The sequence below is a fragment of the Pimephales promelas genome, chromosome 5, assembly GCF_988280905.1.
Source record: "Pimephales promelas chromosome 5, fPimPro1.hap1.1, whole genome shotgun sequence".
Taxonomy (NCBI): domain Eukaryota; kingdom Metazoa; phylum Chordata; class Actinopteri; order Cypriniformes; family Leuciscidae; genus Pimephales; species Pimephales promelas.
This window is the reverse complement of record NC_142773.1, coordinates 9,723,197-9,750,243: the sequence shown is the minus strand read 5'-3', so window position 1 is coordinate 9,750,243 and position 27,047 is coordinate 9,723,197. Positions and strand designations below refer to the sequence as shown.

The following is a 27,047-nucleotide window of genomic DNA, read 5'->3' as shown; positions in this document are numbered from 1 at the left end:
AAGCGTGTATGTTAACGCCCCGTTTATGACGAGTTTACCGAAGCGATCAAAGCTGAAGTTCTGTGAAGTTCTCATTTATAGGTGAATTTTACAGATACTGATGAATTTCATGTGTTCACTTTGACAATAAAACATTAAAGAGTAAGTAAACCCTAAATCAACTTATTTTAATTAATGATCTGTAAGAATTGATCTTTATTAATACCAGTCATTGACACGAGTAGCTTTTTTGACATTTGTGTATAAAGTGTTTTATTTCTACACTATATGGTGTAAAAACGTCTTAGTGCTGCCCTCTTCAGGTTGAACGGTGGCTACTGCAGTTGAATTTTCCTATTGGATGTTCCGCACTTCGTGACGTGCACAGGTTTCAGCTCACCACGCTCTTGGTACGAGCGGCAGTATAGAAAAACAGGTTTTTTCGTCAAAATCACTAATGCACAGGTTGAGAACTGCTTTCGAACAACAAAGTGCATCGTGCTGAAGAACAAACTCCACAGAAGACCAGGAATTTATTTGTGGTAGAATGCGTGGTCTCACCGTTTATGCAATTCAGCAAAACACAGTAAATGAGAAAGAAACAAATGACAGCAAAATCAAACTACCTCTTAGTCAAGAGGAGAAATGGCAGAAAGGCACACAGAAAAAGAAGGCAATATACCACAAACCCACCAACAAATGCATTCATGGAAAGCATCTACACTTCCTCTCCCTGGTGCGGGAAGGGCCAAATAGGAAAAAAAAAGAAAAAAACTATAGAATTGGCTAACAGCTGCACAGTTGATAACCTGCTGTACTTCATTTTCTTAGCAATGAAGTCCAGACCTTCACTCTTAGGTGAAATTGAGAGTAAGCAGGTCCATGACAAATGCTTCAAGCTATTATTGAAGGTCAATCCGCATTTCATGCTTCAACAGTGGCCCCAGGGAAAAAATATCTTGGCTTCGAGAAACATCTAAATTTTTCCATGGAAATGTTCCCATCTTGACGACGTACATCAGACCAAATGACAATATGTAATGGGCATGATTGTCCTAACCCAACAAAAGAGTACCCAGATGATACTGTTGTTGCTGTCCTGTGAGTACTGTGAAGTGTACATTTATAATGAATTGTAAGAGCAGTCTACAGCACTGTATTGACATTTGTCATTTAACAATTTCTTTTGCCATTACAGGTGCAATGACTTCTCTACATTACAACAGTCATTACAAAACTGGTCTTTGCCAAGTCACAGTTTTCCATGCACAGAATCTAAGTAACACAAAAGTTAAAATCTGTACAATAACTATATGAAATTAACAATTTGTTATTGTTTACAAAAAGTGTAAAGTAAACCGTTCATGTGAGATATTAAAGTGGTGAAAATAGTGTCTGAAACAAATGTACATGTTTTCAACAAACCAAAAATGTGTCAAAGGCAAGAGGTATGCACGCTTCATTTATAAAGCGTGCATACGCACTAAACGGGTCTGGAAACGTACGTACGCCAGTTTCCACGTAAAGCTAGTGATCTATAAAAAACTTGACGGGAGAATATGCGCACCTTTAAGCAAACTTTGAGCTGATTACATGAATGTGTATTATATTATTATCTTGCTAAATAGCTAGTAAAGCTAATCGCTAATTAACGATCATTCTAGGTAAACTTGCAAACTCACCTGGTTTACACTATTTTTAAATGAAATGCCAAATATATTTTTTGATTTAGATAGTTTCACTCCTTATTTAGTGTGTATTGAGCTAGTTTCTACCTTTGCTCTAGCTAGCCTCAAAGCACCTGAAGAGTAAAGGCCATTGCACACCGAGTCCGAAATTCGCATCCGAAATTTTCGCACGTTAAAAAAAAAATTCGACCTCACGTTATGTCAGTCACGCTTGCACACCGCCTCCGAAACTTTCGTCCGTCATAAAATTAATCGGATCGGGTTCGATTTTCTGCGTTTTTCGCATCCAGAGCCAGCATTTTGAGAGGTCTTTTGACAATTCAGGGCCGGGGGAGCTCGTCCTCAAATCATTGCACATATGCGCCGTGCTTTCAGTTTCGGTTTTCAATTCGATCAAGTGTTTATGTTCTCTTCTCTATATTGGATTATGAAATTAATAAACCTCCCCTTTCAATCAGATTGAAATTTAGGATCGAATAAGGTGTGATTGAGCAGCTTATTCGATAACTAATGTATTTGGGCACAATACACAATAACAGCCTAGCTGTTCTGTCTGCCCAGCGCTTCCAACGGGCCGCGCGCGGGTGTGTGTTTGTCCGTGTGTGTGTGTGTGTCCATACCTGGTCCATTTCAGACACACTGCCAGTCTCCGTTCAGAATCGATTGGTTCACGGAAATTGGTGGTCTTGTTTTTAATATGTGGCTCCAGAATCGCTAGCAAAGCATCGAACTGTCCCACTGACATTCTGAGGTAAATTTTGAATCGCTCAGGATAAATTCGCAACTCCTTGATAAGGAACTCTCCTTCCTCTCGGCGCAATTTCAGGATTGGATGGACGTAATATTTTCTCTTTCTTCCCTTTTCAATAAGAGAGAGGGCAAAAATCATCCTCACTGCTTGACGAATCCATTTGGTATTTTTGCGTTTTTTCCCGCAAAGGTTTAAGAAATACGCAACGGACTCGGTGTGCAAGGTTTCTATGCGTGACGAATTTTTAAGCTGACGAACACGAAAATACGCATACGAATATTTCGTGCTCGGTGTGCAATGGCCTTAACTGCTTCTTCATCATGTACAACCTCCTGCACAACTTTCACCTAACGTTAGTATGCATGGAAGGTGGCAACTCTTAAGCTAACTAGTTAGACAGTGATTGATATACGGTTTGAAAGTGTGACCTAGATGTGTTTAAAATGGTCTTTGTAATATGGTTGTTGCACTACACGGTTAGCTTGCAAACTCAGCTACACAGGGCTCCAGATATGTTTACCATCTAGCCGAGGTCTAGAGCTGACAAGGTAAATTGCAGGTCTAGGACTAACACTTACAATAGCAACCCACAAATATGTGTGAGCCTGTACTGGTAATTATTTTTTTCTTTTAAATCAGAGCATGGAAAACCGACCACAGGTAAGCCATTGAAAATGAATGATTTAGTATTTCACTATAATTTCATGTAAACTTACATTTAAGTACAAGATAGTTGTTTTAAATATGTTTGTACATATAAACTAAAATCCCTTTCCAGTTAAATACACAGGAGAGGGCAAGGCAACTACTTGCCCTGATTTCATCAATAATTCCTCAAGAACAGCGACAGGGCAGCCAGAGTGAAATGGCCAATTCATCCAGGCCGCAGGAAGTCTGACAGACACAGACCTCCCATCAGACATCTTGTTGGTTCTAGAACCAATTAGTTAATTTACCACCATATATTTATTTAGAACACTAATTGTTATTATTAGAAAATTAAATCTATGCTTTTGAATTAACTTATTGGTTATAGTACCATTGAGAAACCAGTCTAGGTGACGGGTTTTGGCGTGGGAATTTTTTTTTTTCTTTCCAGGCAATGGTTACACTGACGATGATTGTATAAAACCTACACAAAACAATTTAAACGTTCAATCCAAATAGCCTCATGCCAAAATTATCCTAACCACCCTCAGGAGTGGCTGCCCAATATGCCTTTCCCCTGTGAGCTTCTGCCATATGCAGTATCTGACCAGACTGTGAATTTAACCTTTATCTCCGAAGGAAAGTTGCATCAGAAGCCTGATGATTATTTTGCTACACCACCTCAGACCCCAATGGACAATTCCACTTCCGACCTGTAGGGCGACTGCAGAGGAAAAGTTCCTTGGTGTTGCTTTAATTCATTTTAATTAACTGCATTTATGTTTTCATAAACGTTATGAATCTGATCTGATCTCTCTCTATATACATCATATATATATATATATATATATATATATTAGGATAAAACATACAAGCATAATGCTCTACATACTACTATTCACAGAAACCAACAGTATTAAATCATAGGTTTAATAAAAAGTTAAGTGGTAATAGAATTGGCATAGCAACTGCAATTAATAGTGACCACCTCCTTTATTCTATGTTTAAAGTCATTTAGAGAAATGAGGGGTTGTAGTTTAAGTTTGGTCTGCAAATCATTCCAAGACCAAGGGTCATAAAACAGGCTTAGCTTTCCAGCCTCTGTTCTGATAGCAGGCACTTTGAACTGAAGCCAATTATGTGACCTGAGATTATAACGGCTTTGAAATAATAAAAATTTCGAGCCTGCGCAAATGAAGAGATGACCATCCTACCAATTTGTACAATATACAATGATGTGTCCTAAAACTACAGTTAATGAAAAATCTGAGAGCTGAATGATAGAGGGGGTCAAGTTTGGACAGAGTGGACAGAGAGGCAAACCTGTAGATAGTGTCTCCATAATCAATCTGTGACAAAAAAGACCAGCAATTAAGCATTTACGTGAAGCCAAATAGAAACAGGACTTTAGCCTATACAGAAAACCCAAAGTGAATTTTAATTTACCTATCGCACTGCCATCTTGAATGATGAAATTAAAGGTGGAATACCTAAGATTTTTGCATTAAAATATCCCAAAATCACAAGGCCAGTGTTCTATATTTAGTTAAGATGATAACTTACAACATTCCAAATGTTTCAAACAATGTTTAAATCGCGAGAAAATTGAGATTTTAACCAAGGAAACGGGGCGTATGAGCAGGGGTGAGCTGGGAGTCGCCAGTCAATCGCATCATATCCGCTTACCTCGGTTTCCTCTCGTACTACGTGTAGTCCTGGACAAATGCGGTAGTTGTAGTTGTGCGTTAGCGTCTATCAAGCAACAAACGTCAGCTTGTTTCGCGCATTTGTTGTGGAATGGAGCACAATTATTCTTTTCATTTATTCTCGGAATGTGAACTGTTGGCTGTAAAGGGGGTCACACACTGGATGAGAAGCGTCGCGCCACGTTTAGGACAACTCCACAGTAACATTATCGAACACCGGACGCGCACCTTCTCATCAGTGTATGGCCAGCAATATTGTTATGTTTAATGACAGGAAATGAAGATAATGTCTGTTCTATGTTATGATTGTACTGTACAATTAAATACAATCGTTGCTGAGTCTGCATTCTGAAAACTTTACCTCAGAGCATCCGTTCACTGAATGAATTGAGAATCTCACCTGATAAATCTAATAACATCAGCAATTGTCATTCAAGCAGCTGATTTCTGTAAATCACTGCTAAACTAAATGCATATTGCAGCATAGGGCAAAGTCAGGATCCATTAGCAATGATTTTAAACAAAAATAATTATTTTTATATATATATATAAAACTATGTAAATGGCGCTCTGTGGCGCAGCAGGATTTTGAACACGGTCCTGAGACGTTGCGGGGCGCGACGGACAGACGCCGAATGGCGCCGCCGGTATGTGTACACTTACAGATAATAATGTGTTCGAATTTTGAAGATGTGGCACGGCGCTGAGCTTCTCGTCCGGTGTGCGACCCCCTTAACGTTAATTTTGTGGAACTGTAGCTGTGGTTGAATACTTACACGACATGAAAAGATGTGTCAAATGTACATTAAATTGTTTTTTTTATTTTTATAAAGTTACCAAAAAGAAGGACCAGCCACGTCAACTCCTTGCAAGAGACCTGCCCCTTCAAACCCTCTCCACCATAGCTTCGTCCAGTGACTCGTACAGTAACATCTGTGATAACTAATTTACTTTCAAACCTGACTTTTCTTGCGGTTATTTCAGTTTAAGGAAAAACAAGCATGTCATTAAACGCAACGTTTATAGAAATCGAACTTTACCTCATCCATGACAACTAATTTTCGATTCCCGTCTGACTGATTTATCCACGGTGGAGTTGAAAACAACAGTTCCCATCATTCCGCGTTCCTCCACGTCGTCATCAAGCAAAGCCGTTGTTGTTGTTTTGAATGTAGCGCCCTCTAGCGGCATCTAAATCTTAGGTATTGTAGCTTTAATCTTGGAACATGTAGAGGTATGCAGAAGTGATCACAGTTGTGTAGTAGAAAATATCATTTGTCCCTTTAATGTGGACACTGTTTATATTAAAATATTAAAATATTAAATATTAAAGTTAATTAAAATATTAAATATTAAAAATAGTAAATATTAAATTTATATTTAATATTTATATATAAACAATATGAATGTAAGCCAGAGGAGAACTGGCCCCCGACTGAGCCTGGGTTCTCCCAAGGTTTTTTCTCCATCCAATCTGATGGAGTTTTGGTTCCTTGCCACTGTCGCCTTGCTTTTGGCTTGCTCAGTTGGGGATATTTAGTGTTTAGCAATATTATTGATCTGTGTTGTACTACTTTCATGTTATCACTGTGAAGCTGCTTTGATACAATCTGTATTGTGAAAAGAGCTATATAAATAAATGTGACTTGACTTGACTTGACACTGTCTTCAGTGTGACATTGAAAATGTCCTCACTGTTTAACTAAATTAAATCGCTGTCTAAATAATATTTTATTTATGATGTAGTTGTCAAAGCTATTGCAGGCCATCTACCCAAAAATAGTTGAGCTGCAGGACCGGTGGCTGCTTTACAAAGCAGGAGGTAATGTACAATACATAAATTGACACTTCAATTAGGTAAAATAGGTAAGCAACAGAGAATGGTAACACACATCTGGGTCCTCAACTCCCTCATTACCTCTCCTTCACCTCGTCACTAGAGCTGATGTGTGGTGAGCGCTCATCCAGGTGAGAGCTACACATTGGTTGTGATGTGCCACCCCTCTCATCTTGAGCACTTCAAACTTCTAATTTATGGAACAGCATACAAATGCTATATTATTTGTTATTCCACATATCCATTTTTTTTTCAATCATGTTAAATTTTACCAGGTGGAAATGGGAGGAAAAAAATGTCCGCTATCCCCTTGGAGGCTGAGGGCTACACTGGTGCTATTCTCCGGAAAGTTTCAGGTAGTGGGAAAGGCACTCTTTACATAATGCCTCTTCAGGATGTGTTGGACCTCTCACCACTCCCAGCAAACGCTCCAGAGTTTGGTTTGATGCCCAAGGACTGTTTTGCAGAGATGCCTCTCCAGATGTTGGCTCTACATGACTGTAAATGTGCTTGCCAGACCAGCTCAGACCTGAAGGTGAACTTTTTTTTCTAGATTTTGGGATATTAAATGTCTAAAATTAACTCTGTGTGAATGTCTCAAACTTGAAATGTGGATTTGGATGAAAACTTCAAGGTCCAAAAGACACAGTCAACGTTTATTTCAGTAAAAACTGCAAACTGTTCAAAGGGCTTTAAACGATTTCAGACGATGAATAAGGGTCTTATCAAGCGAAACGATCGCTCATTTAATTAACAAATAACAAAGTTTTAGTTTTATAAGCTCAAATGCTCGCCTTGCTCTGTTCTGTGACGCACGTTTGTGACTCTCTTGTTCGAACTCATTCATCAAAATGAACGAATCTTTTTCCGAGTCATTTGGTTCATTCAATGAACGAAACAAACAAATTGACTCGGAAAAAGATTGTGTGCATATGGAGAAAAATGCTGGAATGTTTTGGAACTTATGGCTGAGAATCAGTACCAATAATAAAACTTGTTTTGGCCCAGTTCAGGGCCAGTTAAGGGTGATTAACTGGCTGAGATTCGGTTCATGTTACACAGTTAACAGTACACGGTCACAGTTAAGGTCCATGTGTGACCCTTGTCTTTAATCCAGTTCTGGGCCACTTCAGGGCTGCCATTCTTTGCGGTACTTGGGCCGAGGGAAAAGTGATTGTGTGGGCCGGAGCAGGGCCAGAAAAAATTTGCTATGTGGGAAGGTGGGAACTTCCAGGTTATAAAACCTGACAAAGGTGGACGGGGAGGACCAGCCAGCTGTCACACATATGTCGTGAATGGAAATTGTCATGGAATTCAATGAAAATCTCAATGAAATTCTCGTGGAGTGAGCCCTGATGCCCAGAGGGCACTGCAGACCTTTTGCCGTGTAAGCGGCTGCTATTGCATCTATTATCCACCTAGACAGGCTTTGTTTCGAGGCAGCGAGACCTTTGGTGCGACCTCCATATGAAACGAAAAGCTACTAAGAGCGCCTGAATGGGGCGGATCTCATAATGTAAAGTCTCAGATCCCAAAGTCTCAGATCCCAGCGCCAACAGATGTAAATGGCGTTTAAATCCCCCACCCGTTTGACTGATGACAAGGCAATCAGAAAAATGGTTTTATCATATCAATAAATAGTTTAAAAAAATCATATATTGTTTGTTTTTTAGATTATGTCTCTCACAGTGGACATGCATCTACGATGACAATTTTAGACCCCTCCATGATTTCTAAGTGGGAGAACTTAGCAAAATAGCAGGGTGTTCAAATACTTATTTTCCTCACTGTAGATTGTTTGGAAATATTTCTAGAGAAACCCAGTAGATTGCTAGCCAGTGCTCATTGTTACTCATCATATAAATCACACCACACAATGAAATATTTAATCAAATTTGCCCTCAATTCGTTTCATCTCCACTGGATGGGGAGGTCGGTCGCACACGTGACAAGTTCATCACAGAACAAAGAAACTTTATATCTCATTTGCTCCCAGGAGACGTAGTTTTAGCAGACAGAGGTTTCCTGGTTAAAGAGTCCATTCAGAGATCCCAAGCTGAAGGAAAGATTCCAGCATTTACTCGTGGAAAGAAGCAGTTAGATCCTGTTGACTTGGAGAACACCAGATGTCTAGCCTCTCTTAGGATACACACACATGAAAAAGAGTAATAGGAGATCTCCGTCAAAAGTACAGTCTTGCAAAGCACTGTCCCTATAAGATTTTCGGACATAGACAGAGAAAATGACGTGACCTAACTTGACAAGATTGTGAGCTTATGTTGTGCTTACAAATACGTCTGAATTTGTGGTTCCAGTGATGGGGATGTACAGTAAAAAGAACTGATGTGACTGGCTACAGATGCGCTCAACAAGGAAATAAACCTTTTTGACTCTCACTTCTTGCTTCCTTGTTGTGACATTACCTCTAAATAAATAATTAAATTAACTTCTAATTAAACCTTTGTGACTCTCATTACTTTTGATCATTTTGATCACTCGCTATTCGGATGCGATCACAGTCTGTTTCCAGATCGAGCTGCACATCCACCCGTTCTAACTGAGCTCCACCCAAGCAGATATTTGTTCTGGTGTGTTTGTTATGACGGACATACCCATGTTTCATATCCTTGTTTGGGGAAGAGAACAATATTGGTTTAACAACTGATTATTCATAAATAAGAGAGTACAGCATCAGCTATTACTATTTACGCATTTCACAGTCTCCTCACCAAGGTTTTTTTTTCTTTTTGGGGCATTGATTACTTTTCGGCAGCTGGGACATACCCACTGTTTTGGGACCCTTTTCATGCCAAGGAAGGTTTGGTGAAACTTTTTAACTGAACAAAAAGCTGATGCACAGACCAACATGTTCCCTGCGTCTGTCTCACTGCAGTAGCGCCACTGTTGTTGACTATGATCAGCAAATGCTGCTGGTTTTGGTGCAGAAAAACACTTGTCTAGCATCTCTGGAATGATACATTTTTTAAAGAAGTCACAAGCCCAATCAGGAGTGACATGTTCAACAAAAGGTGAAGTACTTCCTCTTCAGTCCACTGAATGAAATCACAATATGGTTTGTCAGTAACAAATAGCTGAATCTGCACTTGATAATAGTATGCAGTCTAACTTATCCTTGCACGTCTTTGTCAAGGCAAAAGTGTGCAACAGAATTTGCTGCCTCATTAACAGAAAGGTCCTTTACAGAAAATGGGCACTTCATTTCTATGACACCTGAACCCCAGCGGCTGCAGGACACATATCCATCAGGTGAGGCCCCAATAAATGAGTGCAGGGGTGAAATCCTGAATCAAGACATCCGTGTGTGAGAGGCGATGCTGCATTTCATAGTATTTTCTTGCCAATTCCTTGTGCTGACATCCCCATCTGAAGGATCAACAATAACATTAGTTTTGGACAATAGTAATGCCTCCTCCCTGCTCTTTCAAAATGATACTACATGGTTTTACACTCCTGCTTTTTCAGAATAGGACTTCCTGGATTTACCCTCCCTGTTCTTGTACATACATCACATTCACTTGATTGTACACCATCTGGACATGACAATTTTATACACAGGAGCAGTTACACACATTTTACACTAACCCTTCTGTGCTCATGAACAAACACCTGGTAGCCTCACTGGTGATCTATGTGTCTTTGGGTGGCATATTTGTCTTATCAGAGACACTGCAGGCTTTCTGACATCTGTCTTTGTGTCTGCTCTGAAGGAAGATCCTGTAACCCTACCACTCCTTTGCTCAAACCAGATTTTGGACTTGGACTGGGTTCGGGTAGCCTGGCTAACATCAGACCCAAGTCTCATTGAGATTCATTCATTTTCTCGTATTTGAGGCGTGGTTTACGAACGCTCAGAGCCGTTTATTAGGTGCTAATAATCAAATGCACCTGTTCGTAGCTCATAGCCAATCGTTTCAATTATACCAGATGTAGGCCGACAAAAATTAGACAAGGAAGAATACGGTTCAGAGATTTATGTGCACACGATGGCGTGTATCTAATGGCCGTTTCACACCGCATGCGTGAGTGGCGTGTATTTTTGTCGGTGTGCATGTTAATCAATTAGTGCATTCACACCGGAAGCGTGAGCGGCGCGTGAGCGGCAGTGAAATGAGGTTTTCGGTGTCCAATGGACTATGTGCACGTTAGCATATGCTAGTTCCGGCTGCGAAACCCATATGGGGTGTCTAGTTTCCGGTAGCCTGATGGACGACGTAGAGGATGTATGTTTCTCCAGATGTCTTGAACATTTGCCGAATATTACAGTCGATTATGTTCATCGACTGGCTAATGATTTTCCTCCAGCTCCCCAGAGCAAGAGAGAAGGGGTTTAAATATTACATTTCTCAGTATTTGCATCATTTTGAAGGGAACGTTAAGTCACAACAACATCATGCTCAGACTGATCTCATGAAATTGCGTATGTATGACACGTATCACGTATTTTTGGCATGCTATCAACACGCATAATCTCTTTTCAGCGTGTTTATGAATACCGTTGACTTAACGTTATTATTGTATATATGTATATATATATATATATATATATATATATATATATATATAATATACACAGTGTATATATATATATATATATATATATATAGCATATGACCTACCTCAACCCCAACCTACCCGTCACTCCTACCATCCTAGGAAAAAATAAATATCGCTCCCCAGATGTAGATCTACATTTTGTTTTGTTTCGCTCGGACATTTGACGGCGTGTACATACGCGGTACACGTGGTATCACTCGGACATTAATGTTGCCATGCTACGTGCTCAAGCTATGCGATTTGGTAACTGTTATATCTCTCTATACATTATAAAATGCGAAATCATGCGTTAGAAAGTGCATTTTCCAGAACAGTTTGTGTTGGCCATTGTTTTGTTTATGATGTTCAGAGGCTATGTTGTTGACAACCACTATCTATATAGAATGTCATATAGATCAGTGTTGACAACCACTATACTGTACATGTCGTACAGGGAGTAAAGGTATCCGACGTTGGTTCGTTCGTTATCAAGTTAGGCTGTTTAAGACATATTAGGCTGTTCACACATATTTCTAAACAGGTCTCCCTTTCAAAATAGGTTCTAAACCCAGGGGCTTCTCCTGGTTAAAGGGTATAATATAATAAATAATTAGTAGCCTAAAAACTTCCTTCTAGTTGTCATGGATACGCAACGCTCCACTCTGTAAAGCGACTGCTTGGGTGCGGTGACAAAATGTGAAATATCGTTTAACGTACTTTTCACAATGCAGCAGCGCCTGGCTCCACCCAAATATGAGTGAAAACTGTGTTGGTTGACTTGACAATGTACAAACGAACATAGTTTTAGACAAATATATTTAGATAGCTAAGCTTTAGATAGCCGGTCCACTGATGTAGGATGTAAACAACGGCAACCGGAACCGAAGTACCCAACATCCGCCCTCAAGGCGGAAGTTAGCATTTTTCTCGTGCACAGAGTCAATCTGTTTTTTCTGCACTGCTTACGCTCAATTAAAGTGAAAGCATACTTGATGGACAAAAAGAAATATGATTTCACACAAAAAGTGCCCAAAATGCACAGAATAAGCAGTCTAGTGAGTCTTAAAAGAACTTGAGTAGACAAATGAAATAAAATAAAATACTCAAAAATATTTCTAGAAGATTTAGGCTACCTATTAAAAACTGTCTGACGTAATGATAGCTCATTGGCTTACACGTTGGAGCCGCTCGCGCCATTGGATGTGCAGTTGACGCAATGAGATAGCCAGACACTCACTGTGCGAGCTGTGTCGCTGCAAAATGCGTTTTACATTTTAAGCTTTAAGCTTCCGAGGTTGCTTTAGTAACTGAGTACGTTTTCAGCATCTGCACACACACACACACACACCAGCATCTGCAGTCTCACTGTATGAGGACAATCCACATGATCTTTATCTTCAGCTCCTCTTCAGAGTCACACACTGAATACACACTGACACTGATTACATTTGAAAAGAATACATTTTTATTAAATCATAAAACATAGAATCCAGAAAATATATTAAAAAACACACTTTAGGGGAAAAAAAGAACCCTAAATTAAAAGGCGGCTTACTCTGTGGAGTTTAATTGTGAACAAACAAATTATGATGATATTTTTGGCCATATCTCCCAGCTCTATTATTGAGTCATGAATCATTTGTGTCCTAATACAAAACAAAAGGATTGAATGTATAATAAATAAAAACCTCAGGATGTCAGTCATTTACAATATCCACCATCTTAGATAATAGTCCAGAAACAGGGTAATATAGCAGATGCACTGTTGAAATGTCTATTCAAGAGGTTTTAAACAGGATTTAGAGATATATGTGGTATAATATCCCGCTTCAGTGCAGTAGGTGTCAGTGTGACACTGTTCAGCTGTTCCAAACCCTCCTGTAAAACACACGAAGAACAGCAAAACTAAAGGAACACCTGTCCACACTTAAACCCATAGATATACATAATAAAGGCTAGATGTCTCGTCTGCTCTGCTGGCCAATGGGGGTCGACATCCGCAGCTGGCGGCCATCTTGCCACAGTCAGCTCATAACGCGTTTTAATGGTGCATCTACTTTCTAAATAACCATAACTTGCTCAATTTTCTACCGATTTTTGAAACGATTTGGCTTGTTATAAACGTCAGAGATGTAGTTATGACACTAAATGCTTATGAATAATTATAACCATGGACTTCCAAATGAAAATAACATTGAATAAAAAAGATGGGTGCAATAAATATACACATACAAGGTATGTATGTTATTTATGTTAAATCAATATACAGGCTACTAAAACTCTTTTACTAAAACTAACACTTTTTTAATATGAATATTACTATTATAATTAAAAAAAATAGAAAAATTACACGTTTATTTTAACTTCTTCAGGGTTGGGACGTTTTCTAGGCTCGATTGTGCTCAAGTAGCTGTGATAGATTTCAGCAAGATAAGAGTTTTTTGTGTTCGTGCAGATCACTCACCTTACATCAGGCACCACAGAGCCCGCCAAAAAGCTTGCCTGTGACAAGATGGCCGCCAGTGATGACGTTAGAGACTCCGCTGTAAGACATCTAGCATTTATTGTATAGCCTAAACCTGTTGTTCACTGGATCTGATCTGATCTTTGATCCAGGAAACATGTCTACAGATGTCAATTTTGCACAATGCTTCCCAAAAATTAATTTTTGTGGCCATTTATGTGTTTAATCCACAATCCATCGAGACCAGCAAGAGATTCTGAGAACGACGCGCGCGGACTCACAACAAGCATTACTGAGTTTAAAATACTGATAAATTCTCTTCCTAGTGTACAAGACTGCAAGTAAGTTTATTACATTCTCCATTACAGTCATTATTTATTATTAGGAACTTCATATTGTATATTAAGAGAGATTTAAATGTGAAGTTACAGAAGGCTGTTCTTTATTTGCTACTCAACTAAAGGTTTATGGAAAACAAATTTAAAAAGAAGTTTTTGAATATAGTCTCCATTTTTTTTCTTGTTAGGCTGTTGTTTTTGTGATGTGAAATCGATTGTATTTTTGAAGCAGACATTTACAGTAGACAGACAGATGAAGCCTAACGTCAATCAAAAACAATCTGCTGTTATTAAACTCAATATTTCAATTCATATATAACAACTGTGATTAGTTGTGTGTGTGTATCGAATTGTTGCCTACCAGTGGCAACGGCGATGACTTGTGATGACAAATTAAACAGCTGAGAAACAACTTAAAATCATATTTTTTCTATTAAAAAAAAAAAAGATTTATATTACAATATGTGTACTATTAGATACTCACATGGAGAAAAGGGTTTAAAATGAGGCAAATTAGAGTAATTTTGTTGCCAAAAAAAGATAATTTCCATTTGTAATGCCATGGTTTACACAGGTGCCTGCATGGCTCTTTAATAAATAAACATGTCTCTACTAGTCTAGTTACTCGAAAGAGTATTGCAGCTCATAACTGCTTACCGTACTTATTTTTAGATTTTGCATTTGAATAAGTATTTTAGACATGATCAAACACTAGATTTTTAAATGATACATTTAAAAACTTAATAATCAACAGTCAACTGCTCGCTATAGAGTTTCCTTTATTGTGTGTGTGTTCAAGAGAAGTGTGTTTGTTATATCTTATGCTTTTATGATTCTAACATCTCGTTTCTTGTCTTTAGTGTGAGAATTTGAGTTTTTAGCTGTTACTGGTTCATTCTATTAGTCTATAACTGCGTCATCTTCAGAAGTGATCTTCTGGAGGCAATCCAGACAACGTTTGTGTATCGTATTATGTTTAGATTACATTACCTATTTAATCAGCATATAGTATTGTGTTTCACGTGAATACCCTGTTCAGACAGTATTCTTATAATCACACACTACAACACAGGGCGAGAAAAAGTCTTGAGACAAACAAGTTCTTTCTTAAATTGAACAGAAAGTCCACTTGAGGCAGAGGAACTACACGCTAGTTATTAACTAACTCTTTGGACTTTGTTCAGTTGCAGCATTTGCTCTTAATGCAGAAAGTGGCTATAGGTCATACGCTATTTTCTAAAGAAACGGGGTCAATAAATTTTTTTTACGTTTTTGTTTTGTTAATTGTTGTGGGTTCCCAATATTATTATTAACATCTATAATGATTATGATTTAGTTTTATTATTAGGATTTATGTTTTGGTTTTAATACAATTCACCGCACAGGCAAAAAAAAAAAAAAAAAAATGAAAATTGCACAATGAAATAGTTAATTATCCATAACAAGCAGTTCAAAACAATGTTATAAAATGATGACTTTACTAAAACACATTACAAGAATAATATAACATAAATAAATTATAAATACAACTATTTAACAAATATTTTATAAAATTGCATTTACCGTTCATATTTTCATTTTCACAAGTTGTTTATACAAAAATTACAACTTTTTAAACTTCAAATGTTCAAATGTTACGTTTGTACTTGAAGATGACTCTTAATATCCATAAATGGGCTTGTTATTTTACATTATAAGCTTTTTATGTGTATTCTGCATATTTTTATATTTAGTTAGATGTGTTGAAATTACTGTGTTTTGCAGAACATTTGTGGACGTTTAAAATGTGAGGCGCTGTTATAAAACACATAAATGACCCTCGATCACAAAACCAGTCACGAGTCGCAACAGTGGCAATAGCCAACAATACATTGTATTGGTCAAAAATATAGATGTTTCTTTTTTGAGTGAATGCAGGACAATCGTGAACATAAAAGCACAACTTTAAAAGAGATTTTCTCAATTTCTCTCTCTTTTTTTTTTTGCAACCTCAGATTCCAGATATTAGTCGTATCTCTATCAAATATTGTCCTATCCTAACAAACCATACATATTTATAGCTTATTTATTCAGCTTTCATATGATGTATAAATTGACCCATGTAACTGGTTTTGTGGTCCAGGGTCACATATAAACAGTGTTACTTAAAATTACACTTGAATGGGTAGTGTGTTAATACCTTGAAAGCTTTTCGAGCTTTTAATAAATAAATGAATAATTTCATTCTAAATATTGTATTATGTATAATTGCATCAATATTATAATTAACAATATTAATAACATTATTATATTTGTATAATACTGTATAATGTTGTTTAATGTAAAAAATAAATAAATCATTATAATCATCAGTGTTGGGTGTAACTAATTACTAAGTAATTAGTTACTGTAATTTAATTACTTTTCCCTTGAAAATGTAAAGTAAGGGATTACTCTTCATTTATCAGTAATTTAATTACAGTTACTTCTGATGTAATTGAGGTAAAACTGTGTATGGATCAATACAGCGATTCGTGTGCGTTTTATGAGGTGTCTAAATTGTACGACCGCACTCGTACAAATTCGTATGAATTATTGTAAAATATGTATGAAAAAAGTGTGAAATGTCATGAGATCAGACATAAAACAATAGTGGGTTTAACATCAAAATGTATTGTCTGATGTTAAAAAGTATGTTTTTATAATGTAACCTTCTCCACCTTGGTCAGTTTAAGGATAATTCATGCAATTTTATAGTATTTATTTAAAAGAATTAAAACACATTCATGTCTATCCTTCTATTATTCAGCTGGTTGAGATTGATATGGGATTTTGAAAGTAATTAGTAATTAAAAGTAATTAAATACTTTTTAGAGAGAGTAATTAATACAGTAATCTAATTACACTGTTGAAGAGGTAATTAGTAACTAGTAATTAGTTACTTTTTTAGAGTAACTTACCAACACTGATAATCATTAAGTAGTTATACAGTATGCCTATTATAATTCTGGTTACTTTTACTCAATCAGTTATTTTAGGATCATTTGAACAACACAGTCTCATCCCAAAAAGTCATATGTTTTGGGACGTCTTTTGACCATACGTCAATATCCGCCTTTTTAGGGCCCCCTTAAACGTCGGTAGATGGCGATCCTGGGCCGTCATACAGCTGACGCTTTACCTTTAACGTCAGTTAGGTGACGGGTTAGGTTTAGGGTTAGGTTTAGGTCTGGGGTAGAGTTAGGATCCCATAACCTCATCTACCGACGTTTAAGGGGGCCCTAAAAAGGCGAATATTGACGTATGGTCAAAAGACGTCCCAAAACTTCAGTTATATGACGTCTTGGGATGAGACCGGGTTGATTTGAAAGTAATGAAATCAACCATCATTGTGAACTTTGACAACGATTCAACGATTAACAAAGATTGGGTAAATATGATTATAAAATGATATTATACTGTAATAGAGAATCAAATTGGGTTCAGTTTTCCAGAAAAGTACATTTCTGTCCCCAATGAATTCATATTTAGAGTCCGTTAAACTCATGATTAAACAATCAGAAATGATTAAGAGTATTCGGTCATTTTACATGGCAATATATTTGTTTGAAACTCACTTTATTTGATTGATTGTTTTTGCTGTTGCTGCTGTTGATGATAAGTCTTTATTCTTCAATGAGATGTTGTTGATGTGTGTAAATGTTGTGATTTGCAGATGATGCTGAAGGATTGAGTGTTTTCTGATCAGTTTTCAGGGTCAGTTTATCTGCAGTATGTCAGAGGAAAGAGGAAAGGACTCTCTCTCTCAGATGAGTCTCTCAGAGAAACACAGGTGAGACTGCGTCTGTTTTCACACTCTCACTTTAAACTCCATTGGACTTTGTGTTTCCCTGTCAATAACACAACTTTAAGCATTGCTCTATATTTGCAAATGCTTTGACCAACTTCAGTTTTAATTTCTTAAATTAAATTGACATTGTCTATAAAGCCCTGTTTGCTGTATGGGAAAATATCACAGTTAATAATGAGTTAATAACCTTCTAGACGCTGAATTAATCCAAATTAATGACTTTAGTATTTAGATTATACAAGTATTTACAGACATTAGAAAACACACTATACACTAAATTATAAGTGTAATAAAATTATACTCTTAAAGTGTGAGTGTGTGTGTTTCTGTGGAGGATAAGATGAAGACACAGATGTGTTTCAGACACAGTTGATCCTCCTTTACTAAAGTGTTTTCTCTCTCTCTCTGTTCTTTGTGTCATCAGTGTAAGATCAGGCTCACATGTGTCCAGCTCTGTGTCTCTGAAGAGTGATCAGTCTAAAGAAGGACTTCCACCAAACTTCAGTGAGAAAACACCATCATCTAATGAAAGGTATTTTGTGTGTTTACATTACATTATAGGGTTATATTTGTCCACAGTGGTGTGTGAGATTGAACTTTACTGTGTAAGGGGATTTATAAAAACTCACTTCAGTAACACAGTTACACAGGCAGACACAAAGAGGCATAAATTCACAATGGAAAATAAATCATGCAACTTAACATGTTTATCCATCCAGTGCTTTAAGTGGCCCAAAAGAGGTGCCGGTACTCTATTATTATTATTTATTATTTTATTTTTATTGTATTTATTTATTTTTTGCTGACTCCCCTCCTCCCCTGAGGTAACAACAACTATATTCAAGGGGTTTATATACAGCAGTCAACAGATGACTGTTATATATCGTCTGTTGTAAAAAATAATTTAATTGTGGATTTTCTTGAGCTAGAATGAGCTACTAAACAAAATAAATAAAATGTGCAAAAGGGTATTGAAAACATTTTGAACAAATGTACACATGTACATGTACATAAAATAAATTATGAAACATAATATTATATTATATTAAAACCTGTTTTATCCAAATTCCCAAGAATCACTGAATAACATAATAACTAATTAGAACAGTAGAACATAAACATGAGTCTTGCTATGGTTAATTTCTTAACTTGTTTCACACACACACACCCTCTCCGGGCCACATTGAATTGACACCATGGTTGACACAAATAATCAGATTCATTGACGGCTAGATCGGACTGAAAAACCTTCATCTTAATCGATCCGATTGAGCTCAATCCGAATGAAATTTCGATCAAATTGAAAGGGGTGGTTTACCCCTTTTGTAATTCGATCGAGAACATATAAACACTTGATTGGATTGAAAATCGAAACTGGGGTGGTGATGGTGCAGTGGATAAGACACATGCTTTTGGTGTGAGAGTCCCGGGTTCGACTCTACTGTGAGACACCAATGTGTCCCTGAGCAAGACACTTAACCCCTAGTTGCTCCAGAGGCGTGCGACCTCTGACTTATATAGCAATTTTAAGTCGCTTTGGATAAAAGCGTCAGCTAAATAAATAAATGTAATGTAAAATGTACTGAACTGAAAGGACTGCGAATGTGCAATGACGCTAAATAAACACAATGATGGATGACGAGCGGAACGACCTGGTTGTTTTTTACTGGCTATGGTTTTTCCTGTTGAAAAAAGTGTCATATTAATAAGTTTCCCATCATTCTAAAATTCTAATTTTACTCGCGCGTATGTGAAGTGAAGTGAAGCAGGACAACCTCCCACCAGTGCATGTTTTGGATTCTCATCCAGACTTTGGCCGCAGGGAGGGGCATTTTTACTGCGTGATCAGTACGGCAAAACGGTTAATATGCTCTAAATTATGACCAGAGATGAATTAATATTACGTCTGCTGCTGAAAACAAATAAAGAACCAACAGAGGAGATTATTTATGCGCGAACAGCGGGGAAAATCAGATCCGATTTAAAACTTGTGACATATAAACGCGCACATCAATGCGATTTCTTTCTTTATTTTTCATGAAACACATTGTTCAGGTTCATCAATCGTATTGATTTCATTCCGATTGTGTGCGTGTAAACGTAGCTACGGGCAAAAGCAACGCATGCTCTCTTCAATTGTAAAACTCAAGGGTGTATGGGTAATGTAGTCTCTGCTCTCGGTTGGACGAATTAGGAAGTGTGCATTTAAGGGCGCTCTGAAAGGCCCATTTCTTTGCTTCTGTTATAGCTATAATGACAAATTTGGTATCAACGTGTACATTTTTGTGGTCAAGGAGTCCAATAAAGTAGGTTCCAAGACTAGAATATAATAATGTTGTCCTTACCATGACAATTGGAGGTGAAGTATGCAATTTTTTATCAAAAAAGCATGCCAAACACACAGTCCATTCACAACTTAAAGGGATAGTTCACTTTGAAATTAATTTTTGATATGTTTAGGCTTACCTCAAGGGCATCCAAGAGATAGGTATCTTTGTTTCCACAGTAGTTTCAATTTTGATATTTTTAGGTCAAACCATTTGAGTCAATCAGTCATATAATGGAGGTCTATGGGGTCCAACTCAAAGAGCAAGCACAGAGAAGTCCAAATTAAACATGATTAAATTACTCGTAAATGTAAGTACACATTGATGGCCTAAGACACAAAAAGAGTGGTTTGTGTGAGAAAACGAACAGTATTTATATCGTTTTACCTCTTGTAACCACAGCCACGTCCAAGTGATCTGAGGGCGCAGGCGCTTTGCGGCTGTGGTAACAAGAGGTAAAAACAATATAAATACTGTTCGTTTTCTCACACAAACCGCTCGTTTCTTGTCATTTATGAGTCATTGAATCATGTTTAAATAGGACTTCTCTGTGAATGCTCTTTGAGGTGGACCCCATAGACCTCCATTAAATGACTGATAGACACAAACGGTTTGACCTAAAAAAATATAAAAAAATGAAACTACTGCGGAAATAAAAACACCTACATCTTGGATGCACTTGAGGTAAGATAAAACATATCAAAAATTAATTTCAAAGTGAACTATCCCTTTAAAGGGCACCTATTATGGAAAATTCACTTTTACATGGTGTTTGAACATAAATGTGTGTTGGCAGTGTGTGAGCAAAACCACCTTAGAATGATAAAAATCCACCCAGTGTTTTTTTTTTACAATCTCAATAAATCATATGCACTGCCTCAGAACGAGCTGTTCTGAGATCCAGGTCTTTGTGACGTAGAACGGCAGACGGGGGTTGATTGACAGTGTGGCTGTGGCCTAGACCCCGCCCTCGGTGATCTGTACACATCATCCTCCATTACCTGTTGTTATGTCTCTTGGAAACATAAGTGTTCTGTCGTGGACTCTTGGGTTAATCCTGTTGTTGTAGCTTAAAAGTTAATCCTCAACTGTGGATCGTCATCTGTTTGCGATCCACCGTCACATCCAGTAACAGTAAGTGTGTTTTATGATTTTTGAGCAAATAGTCTTTTCAGTCAATGTCAGCCAATTCAACAACAAATGCGTCTAAAGTTGTTGTCGTTGTAGGATGTCTGTGTAGGCTATATAGTTTAAACCTTGTTTGTATAGTGTGTAACCACACGTTTATATATATTTAAAGATATTGTATTAAAAACTGCATATATGTTGTTGTTCTGTATGTTAGCCATCTCCTCACATTTGCCACAGAAGCACCTGTATGAAGTAAACATGACGCCACAGGTCCCCGTCCCTCGCATTAAATGTAATTTTGCTTGTACGTAGCAAACTTTATCACAGTATGTGTATGTAATTTCAAAAAAATTGCGCCAGCATTAGTGTTTATGTGTGTCTGTGTGTGTGTGTTGCACATGCCCATCATTTCAAAGGGAACGCGATTACAACGCTAAAGTACATAAATGTATCAAATAACCATACCGAGACGTACTGGTCCATTCTCATTTATGTTTATTCTGCCGGAGTCTCTTCATGCTATTTATATATTCCGATTCAAACGTACGCTGAATGACATTCAAAAAGCCCTTCTGCTTACCGACTGCCATAGGTATCAAGTTACGCCCTCATCCAAAGGCAGGGCGGGGATATGCAGCTCATTTGCATTTAAAGCCGTATACCTCCGAAACAGGTCATTTTTAAGCAGGCCCCAAAATGACATTTTCAAATGGTTATAATAAATTAACTGTGGGGTATTTTGAGCTGAAACTTCACAAATACATTCTAGGGACACCAGAGACCAATATTACATCTAGTAAAAAGGGGCATAATAGGTGCCCTTTAATAATTTCTGCTTCGCCTTTACAGCCTTTACAGCACTAGCTGAAGACGTGGGTCCCGCGTCGAGCACGGGCATCCGGTCGTTTATGTCAAGTCAAGTCACATTTATTTATATAGCGCTTTTCACAATACAGATTGTATCAAAGCAGCTTCACAGTGATAACATGAAAGTAGTACAACACAGATCAATAATATTGCTAAACACTAAATAACCCCAACTGAGCAAGCCAAAAGCAAGCCAAAAGCAATGCGACAGTGGCAAGGAACTAAAACTCCATCAGATTGGATGGAGAAAAAACCTTGGGAGAACCCAGGCTCAGTCGGGGGCCAGTTCTCCTCTGGCTTACATTCATATTGTTTATATATAAATAATAAATATAAATTGTTTATGTATAAAACGGGGCCATAACATATCGCCGGCGTTGAGTCGTCTCTTCACAGGCGTTGGTCCTCTCATCGCAGGCGTTGGGGCATCCGAAATCCCCGTGAGAGGCTGGACACAAAACTGGACCTGACGAACGCCATTTTTCTCGGGACAAGTGTCCCGAGATAACAGCAGAAAGGCAGATGGGAAATAATTAGCATAGCTGATGTTCATAATGATTTCCATTATACGGGAGTCGGTGTTAGAAAACCACTATCTCACAAACTCTCCGTAACCTGAACTCTCCGCAACCCAACCATACGCGCCAACCCGTTTGACTAAGGCTGTCGAGCCCCACTGTCGCGGAAATGCGTTTCAGTGGCAAACGGTTCTGTATGGCATAACAGAGGACTAAAAGGAAAGCATTATGTGAATGCTTGACTAAAGAGATGCGTCTTTAATCTAGTTTTAAACTGTGTCAGCGAGTCAGAGCCTCGGACCGTATCTGGAAGGCTATTCCAGAGTTTTGGAGCTAAATGCGAGAACGCCCTCCCTCCTTTAGTGGACTTCGATATCCTAGGAATGACAAGAAGCCTTGAATTTAGTGATCTTAAGAAACGCGGTGGATTGTAGGGCGAAAGAAGGTCCGTTAAGTACATAGGAGCTAAACCATTTAGGGCTTTATAGGTCAGTAGTAGTATTTTGTAGTTGATGCGGAACTTAATAGGTAACCAGTGTAGAGATGATAAAATCAGTGTTATATGATCATATTTTCTTGACCTAGTAAGAACTCTAGCAGCTGCATTTTGTACTAACTGTAGCTTGTTTATTGAGGATGCAGGACAACCGGCTAATAAAGCATTACAGTAATCTAGTCTCGAGGTCATGAATGCATGAACTAATTTTTCTGCATCAGAAATATATAGCATGTTACGTAGCTTAGCAATGTTTCTAAGGTGGAAAAAGGCTGTTCTTGTAACATATGAAATATGATTTTTATGTCTCAAGGTAACTCAGAACTGTATCACAGCTCTGGAGCCCTGTGAGACGGTCGACTGGTATCAGACAGGTGTAAACCTGGGTGTAATCTCGAAACTGAAAGTGGTTTCGACAGATGCCTCCAATTCAGGCTGGGGCGCCCTCTACAAGGGCAGACTGATTTTTGGCCCGTGGTCAAGCCAAGAAAAGAGCTTGCACAGAAACTGTCTAGAGATGAAGGCGGTTGAGAACGCCTTGCGGTTCTTTCTTCCCCCTCTATAGGGCTACCATGTCCTTGTACCATGTACCAGGGCAGTCTGAGATCACGGAACCTTCATGCACTGGCAGAGCGCCTGCTTGTATATGTTCAGCGCAACCTACTCTCGTTGAGAGCGGCGCGTGTGCCAGGCCATCTGAATGTGGGTCCAGACAAGCTGTCCTAGGACAACGTTCCCCCAGGGGAATGGTCTTTCCACCCTCAGACAGTTCAGCTGTTGTGGGACACCTTTGGTACAGCAGAAGTCGGCCTCTTTGTGTCTCAAGACAACGCTCAGTGTCCAATATGCTTCACAAAGAACAAGGACGTGCTGGCCCATCACTGGCCCAGCTGCCCTCTCTATGCTTTCCCTGTGATCATGCTGTTACCACAGGTAATCAAGCGTATCAGGGAGAATGGTTCCTCTGTGTTTCTAGTACCACCATTCTGGCCGAACCAAGTTTGGTTTCCGGAGCTGGTGCAGCTTCAGAGCTTGGCTCCATGGCCTGTCCCGTTGAGGAGAGATCTCCTCTCACAGGCTGTGGGGGCGATTTGGCACCCACGACCCGAGCTTTGGGCTCTGCATGTGTGGGCCATCAACGGGTACCCATCAGTCTCCCCGACTAGAGGGCTTTATGCTTCCAAGTGGTCAGTGTTCTCAAGTTGGTGCTCAGCTCGCAACCCTGATCCACAAGATTGTGAATTATCGGAGGTTCTCTCCTTCCTACAGGAGTTCCTTGGATAAGGGTAGATATATGTGGCGGTTATTGCTGCGCTTTTCAAACATTCGCATGGCCAGTCACTGGGTAGGAACGAACTTGTAGTCCGCTTCCTCAGGGGAGCAAGAAGGATGAACCCTCCTCATCATCCCCCCCCCCCCCCCCGGTTCCCATATGAGACTTTTCCTTGGTCTTTAAGGCCATGAAGGGTGCCCCTTTCAAACCTCTACAGTCTGTGGAGTCATATTGCGGGAGCGGGTGGGAGTGGAGCACATACGTTGCGGGAGCGGGCGGTAATGGTCAGAAATTTGGCGGGCAGGATGAAGAAAACAGTCCAGCACAGGGATCTACTGCAGAGCATCCAATAGGCGCGCAAGCTGCCTCGCCTAGGTCTGCTAGCTGCAGCAAATGCATTTGAATGAATAAAAATTATAAGGATCATTTTTGCCTTCAGTATTCTCGAGAAGAGGTTTTCCCTCTAAGGTTTTTTTTTTCCCATAGTCAATCTGGCTAGTTATTAGTTATCTAACATTAAAAACATTTTTCTATTTAACAAGAAAGTCATACGAACCTTAAAGTGTTAACCTGTCACCTCTGACCTTCAACAGCTGTCACAGCTCCTGGTGAAGATGGGATGTGTTGTTGCAGGAACTGATTTGCTATAGGCTACTCCTGACAGGTCGAAATCTCATGCTACTTAGGACAAATGTAATGTACAAAAGTAGCTGCACTGCTTAAATACAAAATTAAAGTTTTTGAATGAAAAGATATGTAAAGTCACACTGATGACATAATTTTTATGTGAAATGTGCATATTTACCACCAATTGTCATTGTGTGGGGAAAATTATTATTTTTTTTTTAATTTGAAACCAATTTCATTGGATTCCTTGACCCCAAAAATGTACACTTTGACACTAAATTTGTCATTATAGCGATAACAGAAGGAAAGTGTCACGTAATGATCAGGATGCAAGTGCAAGTAACAAACTTAGATTTATTAAACAGATATCCAGAATGACAAGAAATCAAGACATGCCAAAGAACCAGGTAACAATGACAATGATCCGACAGTTAACAACCCAACAGGAAAGGCTTAAATAGACAGAACTAATGACTAACAGATGTAACAATGATCATGAGGTAATAATCAGCTAATCAGTCCAGGTGATGATAATCAGTGCAGACACACACACACACATGAATGGATCATGGTTAACCAACCATGACAGTGTAGATCTAAAAAACTTCTTTTCCTTTCCCCATGAAAAGAGACACCAGTGATTTTGCCAATAGATCTCTCAAATTTATTTATAATATTTATAAGACATAGGAGGAAGAGAAACAGAGGTCTTCATTCTGCATCGTTACCATCTCTTCCTACTTTTTGAACAAAGGGTCTCAGTCTTTATACCACTGACCAAGAAAAAAAACTGCATCACCATAGTAACACATACCTTACCACAAGAACATATGGTTTCCATTTACTATGGAATGTATATCCATCCCTGATGGAAACTATACACTACATAAACTTTCTGTCTCACTCCAACATACATTCTCTCATACAGTTTAACTTATCCCAAAGTCTCCTAAAGTCTCTCTCTCTCCCACATCTTCAAAACATTATAATCACAAGATGCAAAGATTACAAATAATAATGTGTGTATACATGTAATAAAACAGATACATATTATGAATATTAATACAAAATAATAATAGTACTAAAAACAACATTAAATGAAGAGATTTTGAATCTTCAACAGAAAGATATGGGCTCTAGAGTATTTTCGGAGCATTGGCGGCCATTTTTGAAAAAAACATGTTTATTTCTGATACAAAGTGTGATCTCACTTGTGTCTTAGGATAAATTTATTTGTATGACCCTAAGGTACTTCCATACCAAAGGAGACCTTTGCATCATGACTTGTAGTCAAAGGCCTATTTTTTGGGCTTAACCTCCATACTATAAAACAGATGTGCAAATGAGTGTACCGGTATGCTAAAAGCACGTTCTGGGCGCACGGAGAGGTGGCGGTACGCTCAAGAGCTATATTTGGAAGTGGAGTTATTGAGTACCAACGCGTACCAGCCCACTTAAAGCACTGCATCCATCCAACTATAGTTAAGGGACTGTTCGTTTTTTATTTAAGGGGCCAACGGAGGAGATTTGAAATCTGTAGTCAAAAAACACTTGACCCTCCCTTCACCAGCAATATTTTTTTCTATGACCCTCCAAAATGATTGTGAAAAAAGGCATGACTCTCCCCGATAATTTATTGATTACTTCTGCCTGGTTTGCGCTTAAAAGATGTGCAGATATCCATTGTTTTTTACGACCATGACAAACGACTAAACTCCCGCTTTCTCATCTTACTAGGGCTGTAACGAAAGACCAGACCTACAATTCGGTTCGCTTTACGATTGAAAAAAAACAACAAAAAAAAAACATATTTTCAGTACTGACCCAGATAGCAGACTGACATTGAATCAACGTGCAAATATGACATCGAAACAACGTTGATCTGACATTGTTTTGCTCATCGAATTAACGTTGAACCAACGTCAGATGCGTCATTCTTTCAAAACTAACGGAAAATCAACTTGAAATCAACGCGTTGTTTCAACGTTATGAAAGCAAACCAATTTTCGATTTC

At 38.4% G+C, this 27,047-nt stretch overlaps 1 protein-coding gene across 1 annotated transcript in view; it reads left to right on the top strand.

The window, feature by feature from the left end:
* Window positions 1-17,678: 17,678 nt before the first annotated feature.
* The window catches only part of LOC120461134 (NLR family CARD domain-containing protein 3), a 33,757-nt gene continuing 24,388 nt past the window's right edge, over window positions 17,679-27,047 (top strand). The window contains exons 1-2 of the mRNA XM_039649274.2: window positions 17,679-17,776; window positions 18,219-18,326. Coding sequence (XP_039505208.2) covers window positions 17,718-17,776; window positions 18,219-18,326 — 167 coding nt within the window. The 5' untranslated portion in view covers window positions 17,679-17,717. The remainder of the gene's footprint in view (window positions 17,777-18,218; window positions 18,327-27,047) is intronic.